Consider the following 22,377-nt stretch of genomic DNA (forward strand, 5'->3'; position numbering starts at 1 on the left):
TAAGAGAACTTTATTAATGTGCCATTATCTGCCAAATTTGGATTAAATCACAAAATTGATTTTTTTAACATCGGTTTTGGCTTATTTGGGCTTATTTTATGTTTATGTTTTTGTGTAGCTTAATTAGGAGTGGTACGTCAAATTAGCAGTACACTCTTAGCAGTTTTCCCTGACTGATATAGCTAAATAAGTTGTGATTTTAATTCGTTCATTGTTTAAATTTCGCATTGGGAACAATAGACATCATGTGCACGTATATGCACAAGCAAAAAATATAAACAACAGACTGAAACTATCGAAGAAAATGATGCTAAAATTAGAAAAGGCTGTCCTTTATAAGAGAATAAGAAAAACAATTGCAGTGAATTTTTAATCTTGTATTCCCAAAAATCTATAAATTATTGTCAATAGCCAATTTGGCATAGGTGATACTTCTTTTCTTGCCTGTGAGCATGTAAACACATATACGGAACTTTGTATATAAATATTCACAAGTCATTTCTACTGGCTTATTTAATGTATATATACTACTACATACATACTACATACTTTAAAGAAATTTCTTTTTTTTTTGAAGTGCAGAAGTGATCAATGAGTTTTACTGATTTACTTTGGTACACGCAAATATTTTCTCTTCTTTAATATTGTAGAAGTTGCGTGACCTTATTTAAAAGAAAATTTCTGCAGTCTCCAATGTTTTTGCTTTATTACTCACTGCAGTTTTATTTAGGAGCGTGATTGTTCACACACGTAAGGAATGAATTGATATTTTAGGTGAGTAATTTTTCACTCATCTCGTGCACCTAATATGACGCAGCCATTTCACACATTTTACTTACTTACTCCAGGCTTATCGTTCGTTTTCCCTATTGATAAGGCTAGACGTCAATCATGTCTACGGCCAGGTTGTATTGCATTTCTCCAGGCCAAACGGTTTTGGGCAACATCATCAGTGAGGTTTTTGGATTTCATATTTTCTAAACTTTCTTCCTGTTTCATTGTATACTGTGTGAGGATAATTTTTTGCTAACTTAGCTAGCTAGAGCTATTTTAAAAAGAGCTTATACTTCCTATAACTAAAAGGTTTACCTTTATATATCCAAGTATCTAAATTGAGTCAATATATGTTGGGATTTATTAGCAATATATATATGACTTTCTTGCACAATCCATTATATTACTTATATATACTTGAGATATAAACCCAAGGATTGTCTGTTCCTTAAGGACCCACTTGCCACATTTTTTTGATTCAAGAGCTACAGTACAGTCCAGATGTAAGCGTACGCGTACGCTCAACTTGCAAAAATAATTGCTTTCATTAAAAAAAACAATAGGATAGCGAGTTCCTTTCAAATTGCGCGAAAATAATTGCTTCGTGTTAAAAACAAAAGCATAGCAAGAAACATTGTTTAAAAACAATACTCTGCGCGAGAAAAAATTAAACGCGAAGGCCATTGAATTTTAATTTTTTTTAACAACGAAACTAATTATAGTAACGCGATTTTAATCTGATATATTTAAAAAACACAAGCTCTTTCAAAAAACAACAAATCCAATGATCTAAATATTTTAAAAAAACTAATGCTACTTTTAAAACTTTTAGTAATATTTCTTTATCGTCGAAATATATTTTTTAACATGCGAAGCTTTTAAAAGTTCTTTTTATAAAAAGCATTCGCCGTTTTTCGTTTTTAAACTTTTATAATGCGATCTAAAAAAACATTTCTATCGCCGTTTTTCGTTTTTAAACTTTTATAATGCAATCTAAAAAAACATTTCTATTAAAATTAAAGTTTCAATCTTTGTTAAAATATAATAATTTCTATCGCTTAAAAGCTTTATTTCACCCGCGCAACCAACAATGCCTTCTCGCTAGTTTATTTAGTTTCCACGCAAAACATTTGTTTAATAAAAATATTAAACAATGACTCTTCGTGTCACATTGATAGAGTTGATAACATTTGCAATATGCTATTGGGAATAGTTATGTTAACACTATTTAACAATAGTTACGCGCAGTTATAATAAGCTATTTTTTCTTCAATAATCCTTTGTTTATTACGCGCAAGTTAATGACTTACAAGACTCGCAAGATAATTAATAAGAACAAAAGACAAACAACTACTGCCTCCGAGAAAAAGGTGTGAAACTTGAGCGTACGCGTACGCTTACATCTGGACTGTACTGTAACTTTAGAAATGTGACATGAAATATTGTTTTGGCTAATTTGACCTGCATCAAGTTTGTATTAGCAAATCAATGGAAATTAGTCATAATACTGTATTCTTGAATGCATGATAAACTGTTGGTTCTTGTAAATGATTTGTGATGATGGCACATAGATGAAGTGCAATGAAAATATTGTAATTATTGGAAAAAATATTATACTTGTTCCATACAAGAAACATCATGTGGAAAAATATCACAAATGGATGAGTTCTCCAGAACTGTTGGAAAAAACAGCTTCAGAGCCGCTGACACTTGAGGCAGAATATAACATGCAGAAGTCATGGTGGCTTGATGATGATAAATGTACATTCATTATTTTAAATAAGAATTTTTACGAAAATGGTCCAAATGATGCAGGTAAAAAAGAAATTAATACTATGATTGGAGATGTGAATCTATATTTGAACAATGTCGACGACAGACAGGAAGCAGAAGTAGAACTTATGATTGCTGAAGTAGGTATGAGGCGTAAGGGGTTTGGAAAAGAGGCTGCCAAAATGATGATGTATTATGGGAACAAAATGCTGGGTTTGAATAAATATCTTGTAAAAATTGGTTCTAATAACAAGAGCAGTATAAATTTGTTTATGAAGTTAGGCTTCAAACTTGCAAGTTATAGCGAAGTGTTTAAAGAATCTACCTACATTTTATACTGTGAAAACAAGGCTTTCAAAGATTCAGTATATAATGAAGTTGAGTCATATGCTATGTTTGGACAATATGACACACTGGATTCTTGTGTTGAATGACACTTTGTTGTTTAAAATCTTGTAATGACATTTTAAATGTTTTCTTTTTCTTTTGATGACAGATTGTGACATCTTTACATATCTTTAGAGATGCTATATTATAAGGGATTTACAGCCACTATAATAACTTGTATATGTTATATATGTTTCCACCCAACAAATCTAATGTCATATCCCGAATTGTAGGAGGAAGAGAGGAATTTTGAAAGAGGTGAATAAATTAAAATAGGTAGTAAATTTTACAATTAGGTTACATGAGTGTGAAAGCCTTATAAATCCTAATCCTAAGTTTTAATCGTTTTGTCAGCGATGGTCCATATTATACACATATTGGACTCATCTTATAAAAATGCAAAGTTAGTACATGGTACCTTCGCCTGGGTGCGTAATTTTAGTCTTGTGGTTTTTTTCAATAAAGTTTGTAATTGTTATCCTACTGTTGTGCTCCTAAGTGTTATTTTAATGCAGCTTGTTGTTGCATTATAGATCATGTTTATACCTACCATCACACCATTGAATAATTCAAATTATATAAATAAATTAAAATAAATTGCTGAAAATATTCCATTTTTAAGATAAGGAAATACAAAAACAATTCAAAATGACTGTGGATGTAAATAATCGAGATAGAATTCTTGGTGACTATCGAAAGAAATTGCTTGAGCATAGAGAAGTTGAAGCAAGACTGAAAGAAGGTTGGTGTTTTTATTTTTTTACATTTCTTTTGTCGTCTCTTTGTGGTTATGTGCACGTAATGTAAAAAAAGCGTCTAAAGAATATTAAATAACAACTAAGACCATATTTTATTTTATTGTCCTTTGGGTATCATGGGGATCACACTTTTGGGCATTCTTGGGTATTCTTGGGTAAAAAAGCATGTAGCATATATATTGTTTTTATTCTAGTATGATTTCATTTGCGTCAATATAGGATATATTAAATTAATAAAGCCATTACAGTGCACTTAAATATTTGAGGCCAAATAACTTGGAAACGAGGTGGTGACGTCAATGATTTTTCACCGCGTGGGTAAATAGGAACCGGATATGACCAATTTAGGTAATTTTCCCAAACCTGGGTCCCTGAATCCGTTTCGGAATGGACAGGTTGATGACGTCATCAAAAATCATTTAAACCTCCATATCTCCGTAACCGTTTGTGAAAAGTACATGATCCTATACATTTTCTTGATCAGCGTTTAAAGACCTATACGTTAAAGGCAACAGGTATACAAATTTCTAAAAAATAATTTTGTGTGTTTTCGCAGGTTTTTGCTGACGTCAGTATAATTTTTAAACCCTTGTATATCATTAACCGTTCATCAAAATCACATGATCACATACATTCTCTTCATGAGCGTGTTGAGCTCTACACAATAGAGACAACGGATAAACTGAATTTCGTCAATTTGTTTTTGCATATGCACTGCTGACATCAGCAAAAGGTCTAAAATAACCAATTTTTACATTGTCCCTCCTGCCTAAGTGGATTTCTCCACGGGCCTTATCGACTAGTATTTGTTATTTTGGAGTCTGAATTTGGGTACCAATACCATGGGATACATCACTGATCATGCTAATTTAAACTTGTTTTAAAATGTTTATAAAACGGATGTAAAACAATATGTTTTTTCACTGTTATGGTTTTATCAATAACCACAAAAATGTTTTAAAGAAATTTGTTTTTTGAGAAAAAAGGACTTATGTCATATTTGAATTTTAAAAAGTACCTAGTAATGCTTTTATGAATGCATCTAGATCCATATCTGACTGTTTCAAATTACCAAAGAAAAAAGAAAAGTTGGAGCATTTAGGTTCGAATCTCCCCACAAAATAGTCCATTAGAAAAATATACTTTATTAGAAAGTTTAAAATATATTTTAAATAATAAGTAAGTTTTAGCAATATGCAAAGTGCTAAGCACTTTGCATATTAACATGCGCAATAATTTTTTTCTTTATTAGTGAGAGAACAGCTCAAAGATTTCACCCGTGAATATGACAAATCCGAAAATAACTTAAAAGCTCTCCAAAGTGTTGGACAAATTGTCGGTGAAGTCCTGAAGCAGTTAACTGAAGAAAAATACATTGTGAAAGCTACAAATGGACCAAGATATGTTGTTGGAATTCGAAGAGGAATTGACAAAACTAAACTTCGACAAGGCACTCGGGTTGCTTTAGATATGACAACCTTGACAATTATGAGGTTCATAAATATTTTATATTTTCTATAAGGAAATGATATCAAGCAGGATCTTATTAGAATGTTTTTCAGGGTTTTTCAGGAGAGGCTTATGAATATGCAGAATGATTTACAAATGCTGTTGATAGCACATGTTAAAGTTTATGCCAAATGCAGCAGACCTAAGATACTTAACTTGAAATATGTAGTGTTTAAGACACACTTAAGATACTCAACAATTTTATTTAAGCCCCAGTTATTTGCATCATGTACAATATGAGCTTTACATGAACTGTATTTCTGATGTGTTGTCGCACCTGTGTGCATGTTTAAGGTGTTGCAGTTTATATAAATGTTTGTTTTAGAATGTTACCCCGAGAAGTCGACCCTCTTGTCTACAATATGTCGCACGAAGACCCTGGAAATATTTCATATGGTCAAATTGGTGGACTGTCTGAACAAATTAGAGAATTAAGAGAGGTACGTATTAAAGTTGTTTTTGCTCTCCTAAAATATCATTTTCGTTTATTCTGTTGCACAAAAATGATTGCTTTTTAGGTTATCGAGTTACCATTAATAAATCCTGAATTGTTTCAAAGAGTTGGTATTGCACCACCTAAAGGCTGTTTGCTGTATGGACCACCTGGTAAATCCGTCAGCATTTTCTACTTGTTTCACTGAATTTTTTTTATGGTTTAGGCCGTTGTAAGCAGAATGTACAAGATCTAGCCAGGTTATCTTTCTATATTATAAGAACCTTCTTTCAAGTAAATCTAAAAATTCGTTTATTTTCAGGTACTGGTAAAACGTTACTGGCAAAAGCTGTTGCCAGCCAGTTGGATTGTAATTTCTTAAAGGTATTTTAGTATTTCTCTCAATATGCATTTTTCACCAGTAAAAAGTGATTCAATTTATACTGTGATGAGAAAGTCAAAATCCATATCCTTTTTTGACTCAGGTCGTATCTAGTGCTATCGTTGACAAATATATTGGCGAAAGTGCACGGTTAATTCGTGAAATGTTTGGTAAGAAATCCTTGTGTTTTTATAAAAATAAAATTGTTTGTTTTGAATATACTAGAGTTGCAGTGTCTATTTTATCATGAAAATCTACTCTGGACTAAACATATATAGCACTGACGCTAATGGTTTAAATGGACGACAGGATTTTTAACTTTTTTTAGCTTATGCTAGAGACCATCAACCTTGTATCATATTTATGGACGAAATTGATGCGATTGGTGAGTTTGTTGATTGTCCAAATCTTATCTGTCATCAGTTATACACATGGCTTCATAGCCTACATTGTTTACGCATGGTTTTTTTCTGCAGGTGGTCGAAGATTTTCAGAAGGTACATCAGCTGACAGAGAAATTCAACGGACTCTTATGGAGGTAATTCTCATTCTTTTTAGTAATGTTACTGCCAGTAAAATTAATGAAAATGATAAAACTGTTGGTGCAAGCAGATTTATTAACACAAATAGATTTTTGAGGTGATAATTTATGTTGTCGGCTGTAGGAAGTTTTCTTTACTCCAAACCTGTAAATGCGATGTTCTTAAAGTATTGTGCTAACTCAGGTTAACTTTAAGTGCTTACATTTTTAGCGCATGCGTTATTAAGCATTACCTGCTAATGTTCATATTTACGATAGATAGTATTTAACGCAAAACAAAACACATTTGTTTCAACTGTTGGGATGAGTACAGAGAAAAAATACTATTACTTATTTTACTTCAAAGATCAGTATCCAATACTTTCAACGAGACAGACTTCATGCATTACACAAAAAATCCTATTTTTTGTATGCTTTTACACCTTTGTCAAACAGACACGGGTAGCACCAAAGTTCATCGGCTAATATCTCCTTTTTCTGCAAGGATTTGGTTTTGTTGCCTGCCATTGTGAATTTCTATTTCTATACGTTGCCACCTGCTTAACACGCGCTAATTAGCAAAAAATTATTAATTAGCGCAGGTAATTATACTGTCGCTAATTAATAATTAACCAGCTGAAGTTCGCATTTTAGGCGCTAATTTTGAACGCTTTAAAATTTGTGCGAGCTAATGCAATTTAACTGGAGTTAGAGCCTAGTGTGCACCGAGCTTAACCCCTATATCTTCTTTGTTTAGCTTCTTAATCAAATGGACGGTTTTGATGTTCTTGGACAAGTGAAAATGATCATGGCTACAAATCGACCTGACACACTTGATCCAGCTTTGTTACGACCAGGACGTCTTGATAGAAAAATACGTAAGTGTAACACTTGTTTAAAAAGATTTGACGATAGGAACGAAAGTAGATGAAAAGACTACTACAGGTGTAAAGGCTGGTGTGTTTTTCATATGTGATTATTTGCAAATAACAAAAGAAGATGCAAAAACAGCCTGGTAATGAAGTTGACTAAAAATTTCAGCGACAACGTAACCGGAAAAGGTGTAAATAAACTTCGTACTCACCTTTCTATGATTTACCTCATCAGTTTTTATTCTACCTCTTGTTACGAACTTTTCATATGTGATTAAGATGCGCTCATGTGGTCAAATTATGAAAAGTAGTATTGTCTACTCTATCAAAATTAGTACCCTTAAACATAACTCCTTTGGAAATCTCTTACGTTTATCTCTTACGTCAGACCGTACATTATTTTACCCTGTTACTGACGTCATATTTACCTCTTTATTGGAAAAAGTTATGTATGTTTATACCCAACCACTACTTCCTCTCTTTCTTTTCTCTGCGATATCAGTTATTAAATTCATTGTATTGTTTAATTTTATGTTAAATTTTAAGTGTTTGAAAATCTGTTTTCTTCAGATATTGACCTACCAAATGAACAAGGCAGAATGGATATTTTAAAGATTCACGCTGGCCCAATCACAAAGCATGGCGAAATAGGTATATATATCATTTTTCTCTGATCTTTTTGAAGACATCTCATAATATTATAATTATAAAAGAAATAAAATGTTTTATCAATTTTTTGTTCAATTATCCACGTTATCGGTATAAGGTCAGCTAAATGGTCACTTTTGGTCAAACTGGTCACTTGCACAAAATTTTGTTCCTTTAACCGACTACATTTTAACAACATAGTATTTGCAGACCAATTTTTGCAATAATTTATAAAAACATAATTTTCTTTTAAAGAAAAAGTATTAATTGGCATAAAGGGGACAAGTAAACACTGATTACATTTTGAGTTAGATATATAAATGACTTGCAATGTAAAAATATCTACGATGTGTATCCTCTTGTTTTGGATGCTGTGAAAAAAGAATGCGGGAAATTTTGTTGTAACGAATGTTCGATTTGTTGATAGTTTGAGTACGATAAGATTTTCAGTCAACGTTCTAGCAAGTTGTTTACACTCTTTGTATTTTATTTTATTCTAGATTACGAAGCTGTTGTGAAACTCTCAGATGGTTTTAACGGTGCCGATCTTCGAAATGTCTGCACAGAAGCAGGTAAATATGTTATATACACTCTCATTGTGTGGCTATGTGCAGCGATGTTAAATTCCATTTATTTATTTACAGGTATGTTCGCTATCCGCTCGGAACGTGATTACGTAATACAAGAAGATTTCATGAAAGCCGTGCGAAAGTTGAGTGATAATAAGAAACTGGAGACGAAGTTGGATTACAAACCGATTTAAACTGTATGAATATTAGAAACGTTGATTAATCTTGAAATATAACGGAACAAAAAATGTGGTATTTTTTTGTGCATGTGTTTGGAATATCAGGGTTTATCATACAAGGGTGTGTAGGCATGGAATCGTTTTCTCACACAGATAGAACAAATCTTTTTAGTTCTAAGCGCACGTTCTTAATTCTATTCATCAAAAAACAACAAATCCACTTGTAAAATTATTTGATTTTTTTAATGAGGAAAGGAAACGCACTAAATAAGCATGGTTACAAAAAGCATTGTCTACCCATATATTTCCCATGGAAAGAGAGCAGGAGAGAAGACGGCTGACAATACCGTATTTTTTTAATAAACGACAGAAAAAGTATGTTTTAATATGAAGTATTTGAAGCGTTTGTTTGAGAATTTTAATTTTCTGTTCTAAGTAAGCGAAAAAAATAAACACACGTGTCCATATTAATGACATAAATTTTAGTAGTACAGAGATACCTTTTGCAACGAATTCATGTATTATTTTCGTAACTGTTGTCTTGTTTCAGAAGGCGTTTGCGAAGAGTGTTAAAAATAGTTTCTTAGTGGATCATTTATTCAAGAAGGGCGTTTATTTAAAAAGAGCGGATATTAAAGAAAGGGCGTTTATTCGTGAAAATACGTTTATACAATATTGCTAACAAAAACAAACTCGCAGTTTCTACTTTCTTTTTATCAGTTTTTCCATTATAATCACATTTTCACATCTTACACTATAAATAATGAAGAAGCATATTGTGTTTGAAGAAGTATAGTTGGTCGGGTTTTGTTTAGAAGTTCAAATTAACATTTCATCTTCGTGTGTTTGTGTTCTTTTGTAAATACTTTTCTCAGTTTTTTACGCAATAAAAAATTAAAGATTACAGGGAAAGAAGAAGAAAAAGAAATTTAGAAAGAAATCGAAATGTAGTATCGTACTTGTTTTGATCTATTTTAACTTAATTTTGTGGTTTTAAATTCTTTGATGTACTTTTTTTTCTCATCTTTTTGATAAATATTGCGAAAATTTGAAGACAGTAGGAGGTGTTTGCAATAAGCGATTGAGGTTGTTGTTCCAAAAAAATTGGAAACTAGCTACTAAGCCTCGCTGGGTTAAAATTGATATCTGAAATCAGTTACTTTCAACTTATATTTTTATACTAAGAAAGTCAATAATTTGTGTTAACAAAAAGTGAGAGATTGGAAATAAAGTATACAAAGAAACAATAAACCTTCGTGAATCACTGTGTTTATACAAATACAGACGCCCTACTTTCGTCTCATCTTACTCTTGTATCGAAATCATGGTCATTTGAAAAGATCAAGTCTTACCGCAGACAAAGTATGCGTCCGTTAGAACAAACATGCACTGCGGCTACAATTCAACCAATACAAAAGTTTTTTAAGATGTACTAAAATTATAAGTGTTGTGCAAAGCCCGCAACTAAGAAATACGTCAATCAATCTCCTTCTGTTGTATGGTTGCAGAGTCCATGGGAATTATTATTCTTGTACATGGTTAAGTTCTTTTTCTCATAAAAACATTAAAATAAATTTCGCCTGAGAATAAAATAGTTTTACAAAATAACACTTTTATGGAAATGTCATCGAACTTGATGATGCTATTAAACCGTCATTACTTGTCAATGTTTTTGCTTAATGACTAATTTGTATAAAAAAAATAACACGACGGGTTCCTGTGAAGTTTTGGAGCGTTTTATAACGGTCTGAATAATTATCTTTTACCCACAGTTTTTTTCTTTCTACAAAAGTATAAACAAAGAAGATGCAAAATCAGCCTGGAAACAAAGTTGACTAAAAATTTCAGCAACGACGTAATAGCAAAAGGTGTAAATAAACTTCGTACCCACCTTTCTATAATATTCCTCATCGGTTCTCATTCTACCTCTTGTTACGAACTTGCCTTGTCCTAACGACACAGGGACAAAAGTCTTGCATACGTGTCCAGTGGTTGTTGCAGGTGACAAAAACAGTGAAACGAAAACAAAGTTGATTTTGTTTGCTATATTGAAAAACTTTGTGCTCTTTTTTAACTCGTGGAGCAAAAATTTGAAAAAAAAAATCAGCTGCTAAACAAGAAATAAAATCTTCAAAAATATCTAAATATCTAAGTCTGAGAAATATTACAAACAACTTGAGAGAATAATTTTGTGAGATCTTTATTTAAATGTCATCAATTTACTTTTTTTCTTGTTTGTAAGAATCTTCTTTATATTCATTGGACTTAAAACCCCATAAAAGACTCTATTTTGTATATACTTACTCCGAGATTCATTAGACTTCAATACAAATCCCAAACCAGATACATAATTTGTGTAAGTGTTCATAGAGAAACACAAATTTTGTTGTTGTTATTAGTTATTTGTTGTTGTTGTTTGAACTCAAGCTAATTGAGGTGTTCTATAAATATTCCTATGAATATTTTCAATATTAAGAAAGTTTTAAGAATGAATTGAAACCTAAACAGATCCCGCTATGAATTATAAAACCTGAAAATTTGTGTTTCTTGTACTGAATATTACATCATTAAATTCATAATTGGGTTGGAGAAATAATTACTTGATTGTATTGTTTGTTGTAGCAGTTTGTATGCAGCGTTGCTAATTGTGGTCAAATCCTTTGTTGTGGCTCTATGGTTGTAAAACATAAGTTGACAGAATTTACTCGAGTGACAATTGTGTTGCTTTTCAAAATATCGACGAGGTAGACTGAAGTATTATTCCGTTAAAAAAGTGGCGATAAAAAGTAACAAAGAAAGTAAGATACATTTTGGACGTTGTGATGTTAATTTTATATATTAATGGAGTTAATATATAAGCAAAAACTTTTTACATAAATGTTAAAGAAAAAAAATTGTCTTCATGAGTCAATCGTATACTAAGACGTCGAACACAAAAGCAAAACAATATGGAAGTAACTCGAAGCTGATGGGAGGTCTTTCTAGAGGTAAACATAATTTTTTCCATTTCTTTATAAAGTTTTAAACAAGCAAAGTTTTTCATTTTCTTAATTAATTAAGTGAATTAAGAACACGAAAATAACTATCAAACGAAGGGAAGTGTGACCATTTTGACGGGGTTTTCCAATGGCCTAACCAACGCTATATTTACTTCTTCGTAAGCCGGATTGTGTTATAAGGATATCTATAGTGGCTTGTTATTGTGGAGATAAAAATAATAAACAGCGTGTATTTTTAATGCTTTTTATAATAATGCGCACTTCTACTCTTCTCCACCACACACGCAGCAATCCAAGTATTCCTTCTACGTCAAATAAATGTTTAGGATACAAAAATGTGTGAAAATGTTACTTACATTTTCGGCTCTTTTTAATTAAATTTAGAACAATAATTTTTGAAAGGGAAATTAAAACAATTAAGCTGTTCTTCCAAATTTGCCATAGATATTTAAGTTTCACAATTTCAGATGATAACAACATCAACACAAAAGGAAAAATAGATCGGCAAAAAACTTATATAGACGGATCGTCGTTATGTTATTCTCTTTTATAGCTATGCGGCGTGCTTATCTCCATAATAAAATAAGCAAGTTTATATCGGCCATCATTGGTAGCGACTTCTTGGCTGTGACATTGAAAAAGATTTTTATGAATGTTTGCTGAATGTTTGAGCTAAGTAAAGCGGTATCAAAGTCCTCGATATCCTAAATAGTTTCACGCCAAATCGTATTAGTTTTTTTTTATAGTAAAATGTAAGTATAGAGTAAAGGATCAGTTTAGCTTTTGTCGGGATGTAACAGGAAAAATATAAGAGATCTTTTTCCAAAATCCAACCCCACCAAACTTCGAGTGAAATGTCAGGAAGACAAAGAACAACATCATTGGTGGACCCAACTGGAAAGGGGTCCTCGGCTGGGTCTAATGGAGGCTTCAGAATAACAAGTGAGTAAAAATAACTACCTAGCTAAAGCTTTAGGCGCAAGTTTCCTGACTATAAACTTGTTAGTTTTTTTATACCTGAAATATCCCTACTGTTTTTAATGTTCATGGATGTGTTGTTGGTTTTATTTAAATTTGTTAAGTCCCAATCATATCCATGCAAGATATGATTTTTCATGCAAAAGCGAAGGGTTTAATAGTTGTGTGTGGAGAATCAATAGACGAGTTTCATTGTTTACGTTTTTAAAGGATTCTTGCAGTGCGCCGAAAAAATCAGAAAAATGAATAGGCAAAAAATGATTAAATTGTGGTTAAATTATGATTTTATTCTATATGATCGAAATCTACATGCATGCTATATTTTACTATAAAGATCAAAAGAAGCCTCTATCCAAAAATGAAGTTTTTGGAATGAACTGGTTCCTGGCCAACCTCCTATTTTGCCTGTCTATTGCCAATATTGGCATACGAATTATGGGAATTATAAACAACACATGTCATCACGAAACTCTTCATTTAATAAGCCTTAGATATGATAGATAGCCGATACAGCATAATTGTGTGATAGGTAAATAAGTTGCTCATACAGATAATCGTAAAATAGGGATCATTTTTACTTCAATATTCATTTTATTTGATATCTGTCAGTGAGGTACACAAGTATGTCGACTCACCAGAAAACTGTAAAAAAGCATTGGGGCATTTCAAGAGAATTTAGCGTATTAAAAAATCAAAATCTTGCCTTATAAACCTGCTTTTATTTTGAAAGTTAATTGAAAAACGTACTTTTTCTTTGTGGTTTAAGGCACCAATGTTTTATCTTAGAACCTTATTGGAACTTACTAGTCAGAAAAACATGCATATATGTCAATGTCACTTCATCGATCAACAAAAACATATTTAGGCTTTTCCTATTGGCAAAATTTTTTATTAATGATTTATTGACAGCAGGCAAATCATTTTTTTCAACACAAATCTGAACTTTGTTTCATAAGCTAGCAATAGATTTTGTGTAGAACTGTCCATTCATTTATAAAACACTCGTAGATCAATAACTTCAGTAGTTCCAACTTATTCCAAGTTTATTTTTTTTAATGAACTTGGATTAGTGTATTCAGCTGTACAGTACAATATGTGTCCATGCAGTGCCAACAAAGTTGATTTTACTGCTAGTTAGCCTATATTAGTTTTCAATTTTAATATCTTTCTATGCAGCCGATTTTTATTCTTTTGTTTTTATCGATGCAGAACATTCTATGAAGCTATATAGGTGGCCAGTTAACAAGCAAAGACATGAGACCATCCTATAGTTGTTGACTAATATAAGATAATGGCCACCTAAGTACATTAATTGATAAAATAAAAATAGAATTTAATTGAAATGGCAGGTTCAATATTTCCCTACGCAGTGAAATTAGATAATGAGTTCTTGTCTGTATCAAAATAGGAACTGTGAAATAAGTTCCACTGGGAAATTGCAGTTTTATATAGGGATTTAATTCTGTATGTAACGGTATTACAGGTTGTAACTTACAAAATCCTAGAGTCGAACCTCTTGTGCAATAAGGATGACTTAATTTAAAAAAATTAGATAGATACCAACAAGTAATTTTTGAGAAACTTAGTATCTCAGTTTAGATAATATAACATTACCACAAGTAACTTAGCAATTAAAAAGGAAACAAGGTTTCCAGGTTAAGTGAGAATCAAGATACATACCCAAATAACTAACGAAAGAGCTTGGAAAGATTTTAGAACCAAGGAAACATGAGTTTTCCAGGTTAAATGAGAATCAAGATACACACCCAAATAACTAACGGAAGAGCTTGGAAAGATTTTAGAACCAAGGAAACATGAGTTTTCCAGGTTAAATGAGAATCAAGATACACACCCAAATAACTAACGGAAGAGCTTGGAAAGATTTTAGAACCAGCAATTTTTAGAAAAGGAAGAATTGAAATGAAGGAGATGTGTATCATCAGCAAATTCAAAAATTTCAGTTAATTTAATAATAGAATGAAGATCATTGATGTAAATTAAAAAGAGAAGAGGGCCTAGGACAGAGCCTTGAAGTACACTGTGTTTGATAGCTTTCACAAGAGACTAAACATGAGAGATGGTAACAAATTGTGTTCTCCCAGATAAATAAGATCTAAACCAATTTAATGCAACTCCTCTGATTCCATAGTGTTGTAATTTTGAAATCAGGATAGTGTGGTCAACAGTATCGAAGGCTTTTTGGAGGTTGACTAAAACTCCACAGGCAAGGTTGCCATCATCAAGAGCTTGCCGAGTGCGTTCTGTGATGTTAAAAAGGGCATAGAAGTTGAATTTTCTCTTTGTTGAAAAGAAGTGAGATAGGTCTTTAATTTAAGACGTCAAGAAAAGACCCTTTATTTTTTAAAACAGGTGTAACCCTGAAGGATTTTTGCAATGAAGGAAATGACCCTGTTAGTAATGTAAGATTGAAGAGAAAAGATAAAGGTCTGGATACTATGTGGACCTGAAGATACGAGCATGAGCATTAATGACTTTAAGAACTTCACAATGATTGACAGGATCAAGAAAGATAGAATTAGGATTGGATTGCTTGAGGTAGGTATTAGTGAGAGTGAGTTGGACCAGTTTTTAAGCTAACTGAATCTGCAATAGACGTAAAAAAAATATTGAAACCGTTTGCTACAAGTGTTGGGCCAGATGTCAGAGAACCATTGATTTGCACCAATGGAACAGATCTAGAATTTTCTAGACTTAAAGCCAATGATTTCTTTGATGCCTGATTAGATTTTCTGCATGTGGTTAGAGTGAATGGAGAAGTATTTTGAGTAATAGATTGATTTACTTCTACGAAGGTTAACAATTGAATTCCTTTAGAACCGGGTTTTTGGCATTGGAAAAATTCTTAAACAAGAAGTTACGCGTGGATATAGATTTCACAATGCCTTTAGATATCCAAGATTGAAAGTAGGTTTTAAGTTGGCGTTTAGTAACTCTAACACTAGATACATTAAGGTTAAGCAAGTTCTGGATCTTGGAATCATAGATCTCAAACCGTGGTCCACATTTGTGAGATTCGGCTTCCCAGTTCATCTCGAGAATCAAGAATAAATTTTCTTTATCAAATAATGTTTTTATATAAGCCTAAGACCATAAGCACCACATCTAATATGTTTCTTTATATGTCAATGATGTTTAACATTAGTGTGGTTCAAAGTGAAAGAGCATATGTATAGCTAACTTACTTACTTCAGGTTTATCGTTCGTTTTCCCTACTGCTAAGGCTATAACATTCATCATGTCTATGGCCAGGTTGTATTGGATTTTTCTAGGCCAAACGGTTTTGGGCAACATCATCAGTGAGGTTTTTGAATTTCATATCGCATTGAACGTTTTCAGCCATCGTTTACGGTGTGGTCATCCTTTTCGGGAATTTTCCAGGAACATCAAATTCCAAAATTCTTTTTGGCCACCAATCATCGTCACACCTCAAAACACGGCCGTACAATCAAAGTCAGCAGGTCTGCCAACCTCCCCAATCGACTTCAAACCAAGGCGACTGTAGCTCCACTGTGGGAACTCTGTCAGAGAGCTTAACAGATGCGATATACCTCAACATAGCATTGTAATTTCTTGTAATGTGTTTAACATCCTCAACATTGACCGGAAGTATAACAAAACACTTCTAATGCATTATACATGTGCCCACGCTAAGCTATACATTTTTTAAAGAGTTTTAAAGCTCTTGTTGACCTTTCAGTGCTCAAGAATCCTTCAGTTTGTAATATATAGAAATGGAGGGTTTTGATTGTACTTTGCTCTTTTTGTGTTCCATTTGCTTTTTTAAATTTAAAAAAAGTTATTTAATGGAAATAATTCATTAAATATAACTGATATTTAATAACAAGCTATAGGAGTAGCTATAAGAAAAATAATAAGGCTCGTAAGAATACAAAAGCATAGGGGAAATATATTTCGAGCCAATAAATTTTTGAAGAAAGTAGTTATGGTACTTGATTGAAAGAAATTCCAGTTAAAGAACAGCACTTCCTGAACCAATGCTAGTTATATTTCCACACGTGTGGTTCTAATTACAATAAAATTGAAGAATAAAAGAGTTGGGACAATTTAATTAGCGAACTCTATACACTGGAGGCTTCATGGTGCATATACCTTTGACCGAAATGAAATTATTGTTTTTTCACAATCCTGTATTATTTATTTTTGCACTCAAAAAAATATTGCTAATAAAACGATGAAATTTAAGCTGCATACAATTGCGTTTTTATGGTTCAATTATTTTATCAATAAAATAGGTTTATTGAAGTTAAATAAATTTTCAACTTTTAACCACTGCAATTAATTTTCATGAGTTTTGCTGATCACACATGGATTGCTCACTCAGATTAATGTATGTGTCTGAGATATCCTTCTTTCTTAACAACTTTCACAGTTTGATACATGGTCAGACCATTGACATTGAGCACAACAGTAGTTTTATTGCTTGTTTTTTCAGGCAAAGTGGCCATGACATACTTGTCATGAGTGGGCATAACATGTCATTTTTAGTAATTTTGCAATCAAGTCATATAGGGTTTTTATCTATCTGCAGGTTACAAAAGTCTGTATTTTTGTGCAAAAAATCAAATTTAAATTAAGAAACATCAATCAGTTTCTAATGTTAAGGAAAAGTTTAAGAAGAATTTTAACAAAAAAGTTTGTTAAAATTAATGTTTTTGCAAGGAAAAAGTTTATGATATTAGAAAGCCTAATTGGTTTAAAATTTTGCACAACAAGACTGATTGAAAAACAGTATAGAAGAAAGCACATTAATTAACAATGGCACATGATGTGCATGTTAAGAAGTTAATAATAACAGTCAAATTATGTTTCGATATTAATTACGAAAACTTTAAAAAACTCTAAAAAATATGGCCTTATTATTTTTGCAAAAATTAGTTTTATAATAATGTAGCATGTAAATGTTCTTCACAATTTTTAGCATAATAAATAAAACATTTTACGAAGCTTTAACATGACCAAAAGGGCCTGTCACAAGTAACTAAAGTTACATGAAGTTAAAAAGTTGCCAATGTCTTGAATTTAACAAACTTGTAAGAACCAAAATATTTGCTTACTTACTGAACCAAAGTTATAAATATGATGGGTTAATATGGTCATCGAAGGCTGTGTTATTGTCATTTACTGCCATCATCCATTAAGCATGGGAAGATTTATACCTCGAGTAGACGGTGAAAAAAATTTAGGATAAAAAGGCTTGAATTGTATGCTTTGGAAGAAAGAAAGTGGAGAGTGATAAGAACGACAGAGTGTTGGAATCAGTATAAATATGTCTAAGACAAATGTCTTTCTTGTTATGTATTAGCTAAAGTTTCAGAATTTAGGCATTTATGCCGATTATACAACAAAAATTATAATATTGAAGAAGAACTACTTTGTTCATCACTAACATACTGCCAAGCAGTGCGCTCACTGATTCGATCCGCGGTCCCCAGAACTGGAAGCCGCAGAGGAACCCACTACACTACGTACAGCAATATGCTAATGATGAACTAAGATAGTTTATCTGGATGGTGTGTATACATATAGGTGAATATTTATCATAGCACATCCGTATTTCATTCTCAACAGAGAACGCTCACAACTCTTAAAGTGGCAGTTGAATATAAATGAATTTAGGTGATGTAAGGTTAAGATACAATGACCATCCCTTGCCAATTGATTGCTCATAAATTTTGCTGTTATAACAGTGATTTCAGATGTAGTAAAATTTTTAATGTGAAACCAGGTTTTTCTGATGATAAATTCTCAGTTCTTAGGTTTCTCTTTTTCTTTTCAGGAGATAAAGATGGAGGAAAGATTACAAGTGTATTTGCTACCACTGGTTCGTATCCAGACCAAGCAGAAGAGATTAGCTATTCAGACACGAAAGTGATAGGAAATGGTTCATTCGGTGTCGTCTATCAAGCCAAAATAGTTGATTCGACTGATATGATTGCAATTAAAAAAGTGTTACAAGATAAAAGATTTAAAAATCGCGAACTTCAAATTATGCGGAAATTAGATCATTGTAATATTGTCAAACTGAAATATTTCTTCTATACAAGTGGTGAAAAGGTAAATAGATCCTTTGTTTGACATTTTTTTATTGGTCACTCATCAATAAATTCTTCCACCTTAGCCCAGCATCTTTTTTTGTCACAGATTTTTTTTAATTTTTATAGTGGTCAGATTGTTCTGGGCGTGTTTTGCTTGACATGATCAAGTACTGCATTTAAAAATACTGCATTTACACTTTTAATTACATTTTTATTTACACTTTTATTTCTAGAAAGATGAAGTTTATTTAAATTTGGTGTTAGAATATGTCCCAGAAACTGTATATCGTGTTGCAAGACATTACAGCAAGAACAGACAAACCATACCACTAATATATATAAAAGTGAGTCAATTTGTTTCATGTATTTTTTTCAAAATCCCAGGTGTGAAACCATTTTCATATTTTTTGTGTATCCTACATATCTATTTTTTTTATATGCTTTGTTTTTTCTAGCTCTACATGTACCAGCTGTTTCGTGCTCTCGCATACATACATTCACTAGGTGTATGTCATCGTGATATTAAACCACAAAATCTTCTGCTAGATCCAGATACAGCTGTGTTGAAACTTTGTGATTTCGGAAGGTTAGTGTTTTATAGTATTTTACAGTCTATCATCAATGATAGACTCTAAATTGATTGGGAGCATACAGTTTTGTTTGGAGTAGATTTTGAAATTTAAGTCTATACAAAACGTTTAAGCTCCAGCCATTCTTAGGTAATTCCACACAAAGTCGGATAACTTTTTATTCTTTTTTTTTATAAATAAAATATGATGCCTTAATTATTATTTGCTGTGATTTTTTTTTCAAATCTTACCACCCTTAGGATGGCGCCAATTCTGAAAACCTATCGGCTGTTTGTGTGTGGTCATAAGTTATTCGTTTTGCATTTTAGTGCGAAAGTTTTGGTTCCTGGCGAGCCGAATGTGGCATACATCTGTTCACGTTATTATCGAGCTCCAGAGTTAATATTTGGTGCTACAGACTACACAGTTAATATTGGTAGGATAGTCGTCGAACTATTTTAATACTTGTTGCAATCTATTTTTACGTATTCTGGCTCGATGTAGACGTACTAAGTACATAACTAACCTCTGGGTAAAAGTGTTTTTTTATTATGAAGCATTTCTAAGCAAGTGCATTTAGTCTAAATGTTTTGCACTATAGATACTTGGTCTGCTGGTTGCGTGCTGGCAGAGTTACTTCTTGGTCAGCCCATCTTTCCTGGCGATAGTGGAGTTGATCAACTAGTTGAAATAATTAAAGTTCTTGGTACACCAACGAGAGAACAGATCAGAGAGATGAACCAACATTACACTGAGTTTAGATTCCCTCAAATCAAGCCACACCCATGGTCGAGGGTAAGTTCTACTTGCATAATAGGATAAGCTTAATACGTTTTGAATGTGTTCAGTCTCAAGTTAAATTTTTGTGGCTACGACTCTCTTAAACTTTCCTTTAATTCCCTTTAACAGAAAGTCCTATGGTTTTACTCTAAACTACTCTAAATTAAAAGAATGAAATTTCTACCTCAAATCTTAATAACGTGTGTTTTTGACTATTGTTTAGAACACTTCCAATTTTTCTAGTTTCCGCTAAGCCAAAAGCATTACATTTTCATATCTCTGTAGTAGTTGTAACTACCATGTCTTCGTTTCTTTCCACAAATTAAGCTGGTTATCGATACAATCTTATTTCGAATGCTTTCGAATTTAATATCTAAAACAAATCAGTGGCATCGGTTAAGGACGTTAGTCTCTCAATATTCCATATCATACCTTTAATCCATGAGAATGTCAAACTGCATAAAACTTACTTTAACTTCCCTACGATTTAGGTATTTCGCACCAGAACACCTGCAGATGCCATCTCTCTCACTTCGAAATTGCTTGAGTATACTCCTGGTAACAGGCTGTCTCCACTTGAAGCTTGCGCTCATACTTTTTTTGATGAACTCCGAGGACCGGGAATCAAACTTCCAAATGGAAAAGATTTACCAAAATTATTTAATTTCTCAGCACAGGGTAAGTCACATATTTTTAACTTTTTAAGGGATATGCTTTCACCAAAGTTTCAAATTTATATTCCTCTCTGTTATACATCTTTTTTAGAATTGTCGTCGAAACCTTCGTTACAGGCGACGTTACTACCCGATCACATTAAGCAAAACTCAAATGCGAACAACACGACGGCGTCGACGTCAAATTCTAGTGCTAACGCAACTAGCGGTTCTAAAGATATCCAACCTACACAACAGACGACGAATGCTGTCGTCACAACACCGGCGTCATGATAATTAAATACAAATAAACTAAATGACGTGTGTTGTGTTGTGTCTAATCTCCATGGAGTAAGCTGGTCCTGTTGCGAAATGACGCACGTTAATGATACGTCGACGTTGCTTTTGGTGTTTAAAGAACGCAAAAGGTTGTACAGTTGTTGTTAGTACGATTTTAAATTTTACTAAAGTTTAAATTGAATATACAAATGTGGTTGTCAAAGTTTTAATCTATATCACAAATGTGCCTGTTTTGAAATTTCACTGAGGGTTTGAAAGATCTGGTATAAAACACTCGTATTTTTCGTAAAAAGCATCAGAAATATAACCCCCGTAATAATACGATGAGACATCTAAACGTCTTTTGTTTAACTATTTCTAGTGATGTATATTGCTAAGTACTATGTCCAGGTTGATACACAAGCTTAAAATAGAGGTCCATTTTTACGCTACTGAAATGCTTTACTATTTGTTTTCAATGGTTATGTATCGTTAAATTTTTAGAGAAAACGTGTTTTTCTCTCTCTCACACATGTATATATATATATTTCTTCATATACGCGAACCTACCAACCTGTGTCTTCGTCCCCAGTACATCATAATATTGTTTTTATACTTCACTGTCACGTGTGTTATGAACTGGGTACGAGGTAGGGTTAAAATTGAGAAGACCACGAAATGTGTGACTGATCCCTTGATTTCTGTAATTTTAAACAAGCCTTTTCTCTGTATATACATATTGAATGAAATAAAACTTTCAAACAAAATTGTGTGCTCTCTCATGAAACCATCTCGTCGTCAGGGACAAATACATCTTAAAATTACCGAACAACAGGATGCTACTTGGTTTTTTCTTTGGTTTTAAAATTTTTTAATTTCCCGAATTTTGACATTTTTTTGAGTTATCAAATTCGCAAATCATCCCAACGTAAAGAATACGTTAAATATTTGTTTAGTAATACCTAAGAAGTGACTCCTCAAATCTCAAAAAATTAGACCTGCTAAAAGAGTAGCAACCTTGTACTATATCTATATTATCCCTGCTTTAAATAAAAAGTTTATCGTATTCTAAAGTTCTGGTGGAAACTTTAACCACACTTCACGTAGTTAACTGGTAAAACAGAGATTTTCGCGCTGCAAGAAAAATGGATTGAAAACTTTAAGGATAAGATATGTTAGCGAAGTAGTTTTTTTTAACTTAATATTTGTAGCGTTCTTTCTCGAGATCCAATTTTATT

General features: G+C 32.4%; 3 protein-coding genes across 4 annotated transcripts; all 3 read left to right on the plus strand.

Moving 5' to 3' along the window:
• Positions 1 to 762: 762 nt before the first annotated feature.
• On the plus strand, positions 763 to 8,890 carry LOC130636241 (26S proteasome regulatory subunit 10B). Its single transcript, XM_057445896.1, has 13 exons — positions 763 to 774; positions 3,557 to 3,676; positions 4,945 to 5,185; positions 5,527 to 5,641; positions 5,720 to 5,807; positions 5,957 to 6,018; positions 6,120 to 6,186; positions 6,345 to 6,401; positions 6,493 to 6,554; positions 7,294 to 7,414; positions 7,979 to 8,059; positions 8,557 to 8,628; positions 8,701 to 8,890. Exons 2-13 carry the CDS (start codon positions 3,583 to 3,585, stop codon positions 8,817 to 8,819), a joined length of 1,179 nt encoding a protein of 392 aa, XP_057301879.1. The 5' UTR covers positions 763 to 774; positions 3,557 to 3,582; the 3' UTR covers positions 8,820 to 8,890.
• LOC130636239 (N-acetyltransferase 9-like protein) lies at positions 1,713 to 3,543 on the plus strand. The gene has a single exon (XM_057445895.1). The coding sequence runs from the start codon at positions 2,346 to 2,348 to the stop codon at positions 2,979 to 2,981; it is 636 nt and encodes a 211-aa protein (XP_057301878.1). The 5' UTR covers positions 1,713 to 2,345; the 3' UTR covers positions 2,982 to 3,543.
• A 2,537-nt stretch (positions 8,891 to 11,427) lies between the features above and the next one.
• LOC130636244 (glycogen synthase kinase-3 beta-like) lies at positions 11,428 to 21,906 on the plus strand. Of its 2 annotated transcripts, none has more exons than XM_057445900.1 (8): positions 11,428 to 11,791; positions 18,600 to 18,877; positions 19,092 to 19,202; positions 19,314 to 19,444; positions 19,757 to 19,863; positions 20,029 to 20,222; positions 20,699 to 20,885; positions 20,973 to 21,906. In XM_057445900.1, exons 1-8 carry the CDS (start codon positions 11,707 to 11,709, stop codon positions 21,152 to 21,154), a joined length of 1,275 nt encoding a protein of 424 aa, XP_057301883.1. In that variant the 5' UTR covers positions 11,428 to 11,706; the 3' UTR covers positions 21,155 to 21,906. The 2 variants fall into 2 exon arrangements, with proteins under 2 accessions (XP_057301883.1, XP_057301882.1); XM_057445899.1 differs by lacking the exon at positions 11,428 to 11,791 and adding an exon at positions 12,406 to 12,745.
• The last annotated feature ends 471 nt before the right edge of the window (positions 21,907 to 22,377 follow it).

This window comes from Hydractinia symbiolongicarpus, chromosome 3 (genome assembly GCF_029227915.1).
Source record: "Hydractinia symbiolongicarpus strain clone_291-10 chromosome 3, HSymV2.1, whole genome shotgun sequence".
In the NCBI taxonomy this organism is placed as follows: domain Eukaryota; kingdom Metazoa; phylum Cnidaria; class Hydrozoa; order Anthoathecata; family Hydractiniidae; genus Hydractinia; species Hydractinia symbiolongicarpus.

Coding starts and splice junctions, on each gene's coding strand:
- LOC130636239 (XM_057445895.1), top strand. CDS start 2,346: ATGAAGTGCAATGAAAATATTGTAATTATTGGAAAAAATATTATACTT.
- LOC130636241 (XM_057445896.1), top strand. CDS start 3,583: ATGACTGTGGATGTAAATAATCGAGATAGAATTCTTGGTGACTATCGA. Junction 6,019..6,119: donor TGGATTGTAATTTCTTAAAG/GTATTTTAGTAT, acceptor TTTTTGACTCAG/GTCGTATCTAGTGCTATCGT. Junction 6,555..7,293: donor TTCAACGGACTCTTATGGAG/GTAATTCTCATT, acceptor TTCTTTGTTTAG/CTTCTTAATCAAATGGACGG.
- LOC130636244 (XM_057445899.1), top strand. CDS start 12,658: ATGTCAGGAAGACAAAGAACAACATCATTGGTGGACCCAACTGGAAAG. Junction 18,878..19,091: donor TCTATACAAGTGGTGAAAAG/GTAAATAGATCC, acceptor TTTTATTTCTAG/AAAGATGAAGTTTATTTAAA. Junction 20,223..20,698: donor AGCCACACCCATGGTCGAGG/GTAAGTTCTACT, acceptor CCTACGATTTAG/GTATTTCGCACCAGAACACC.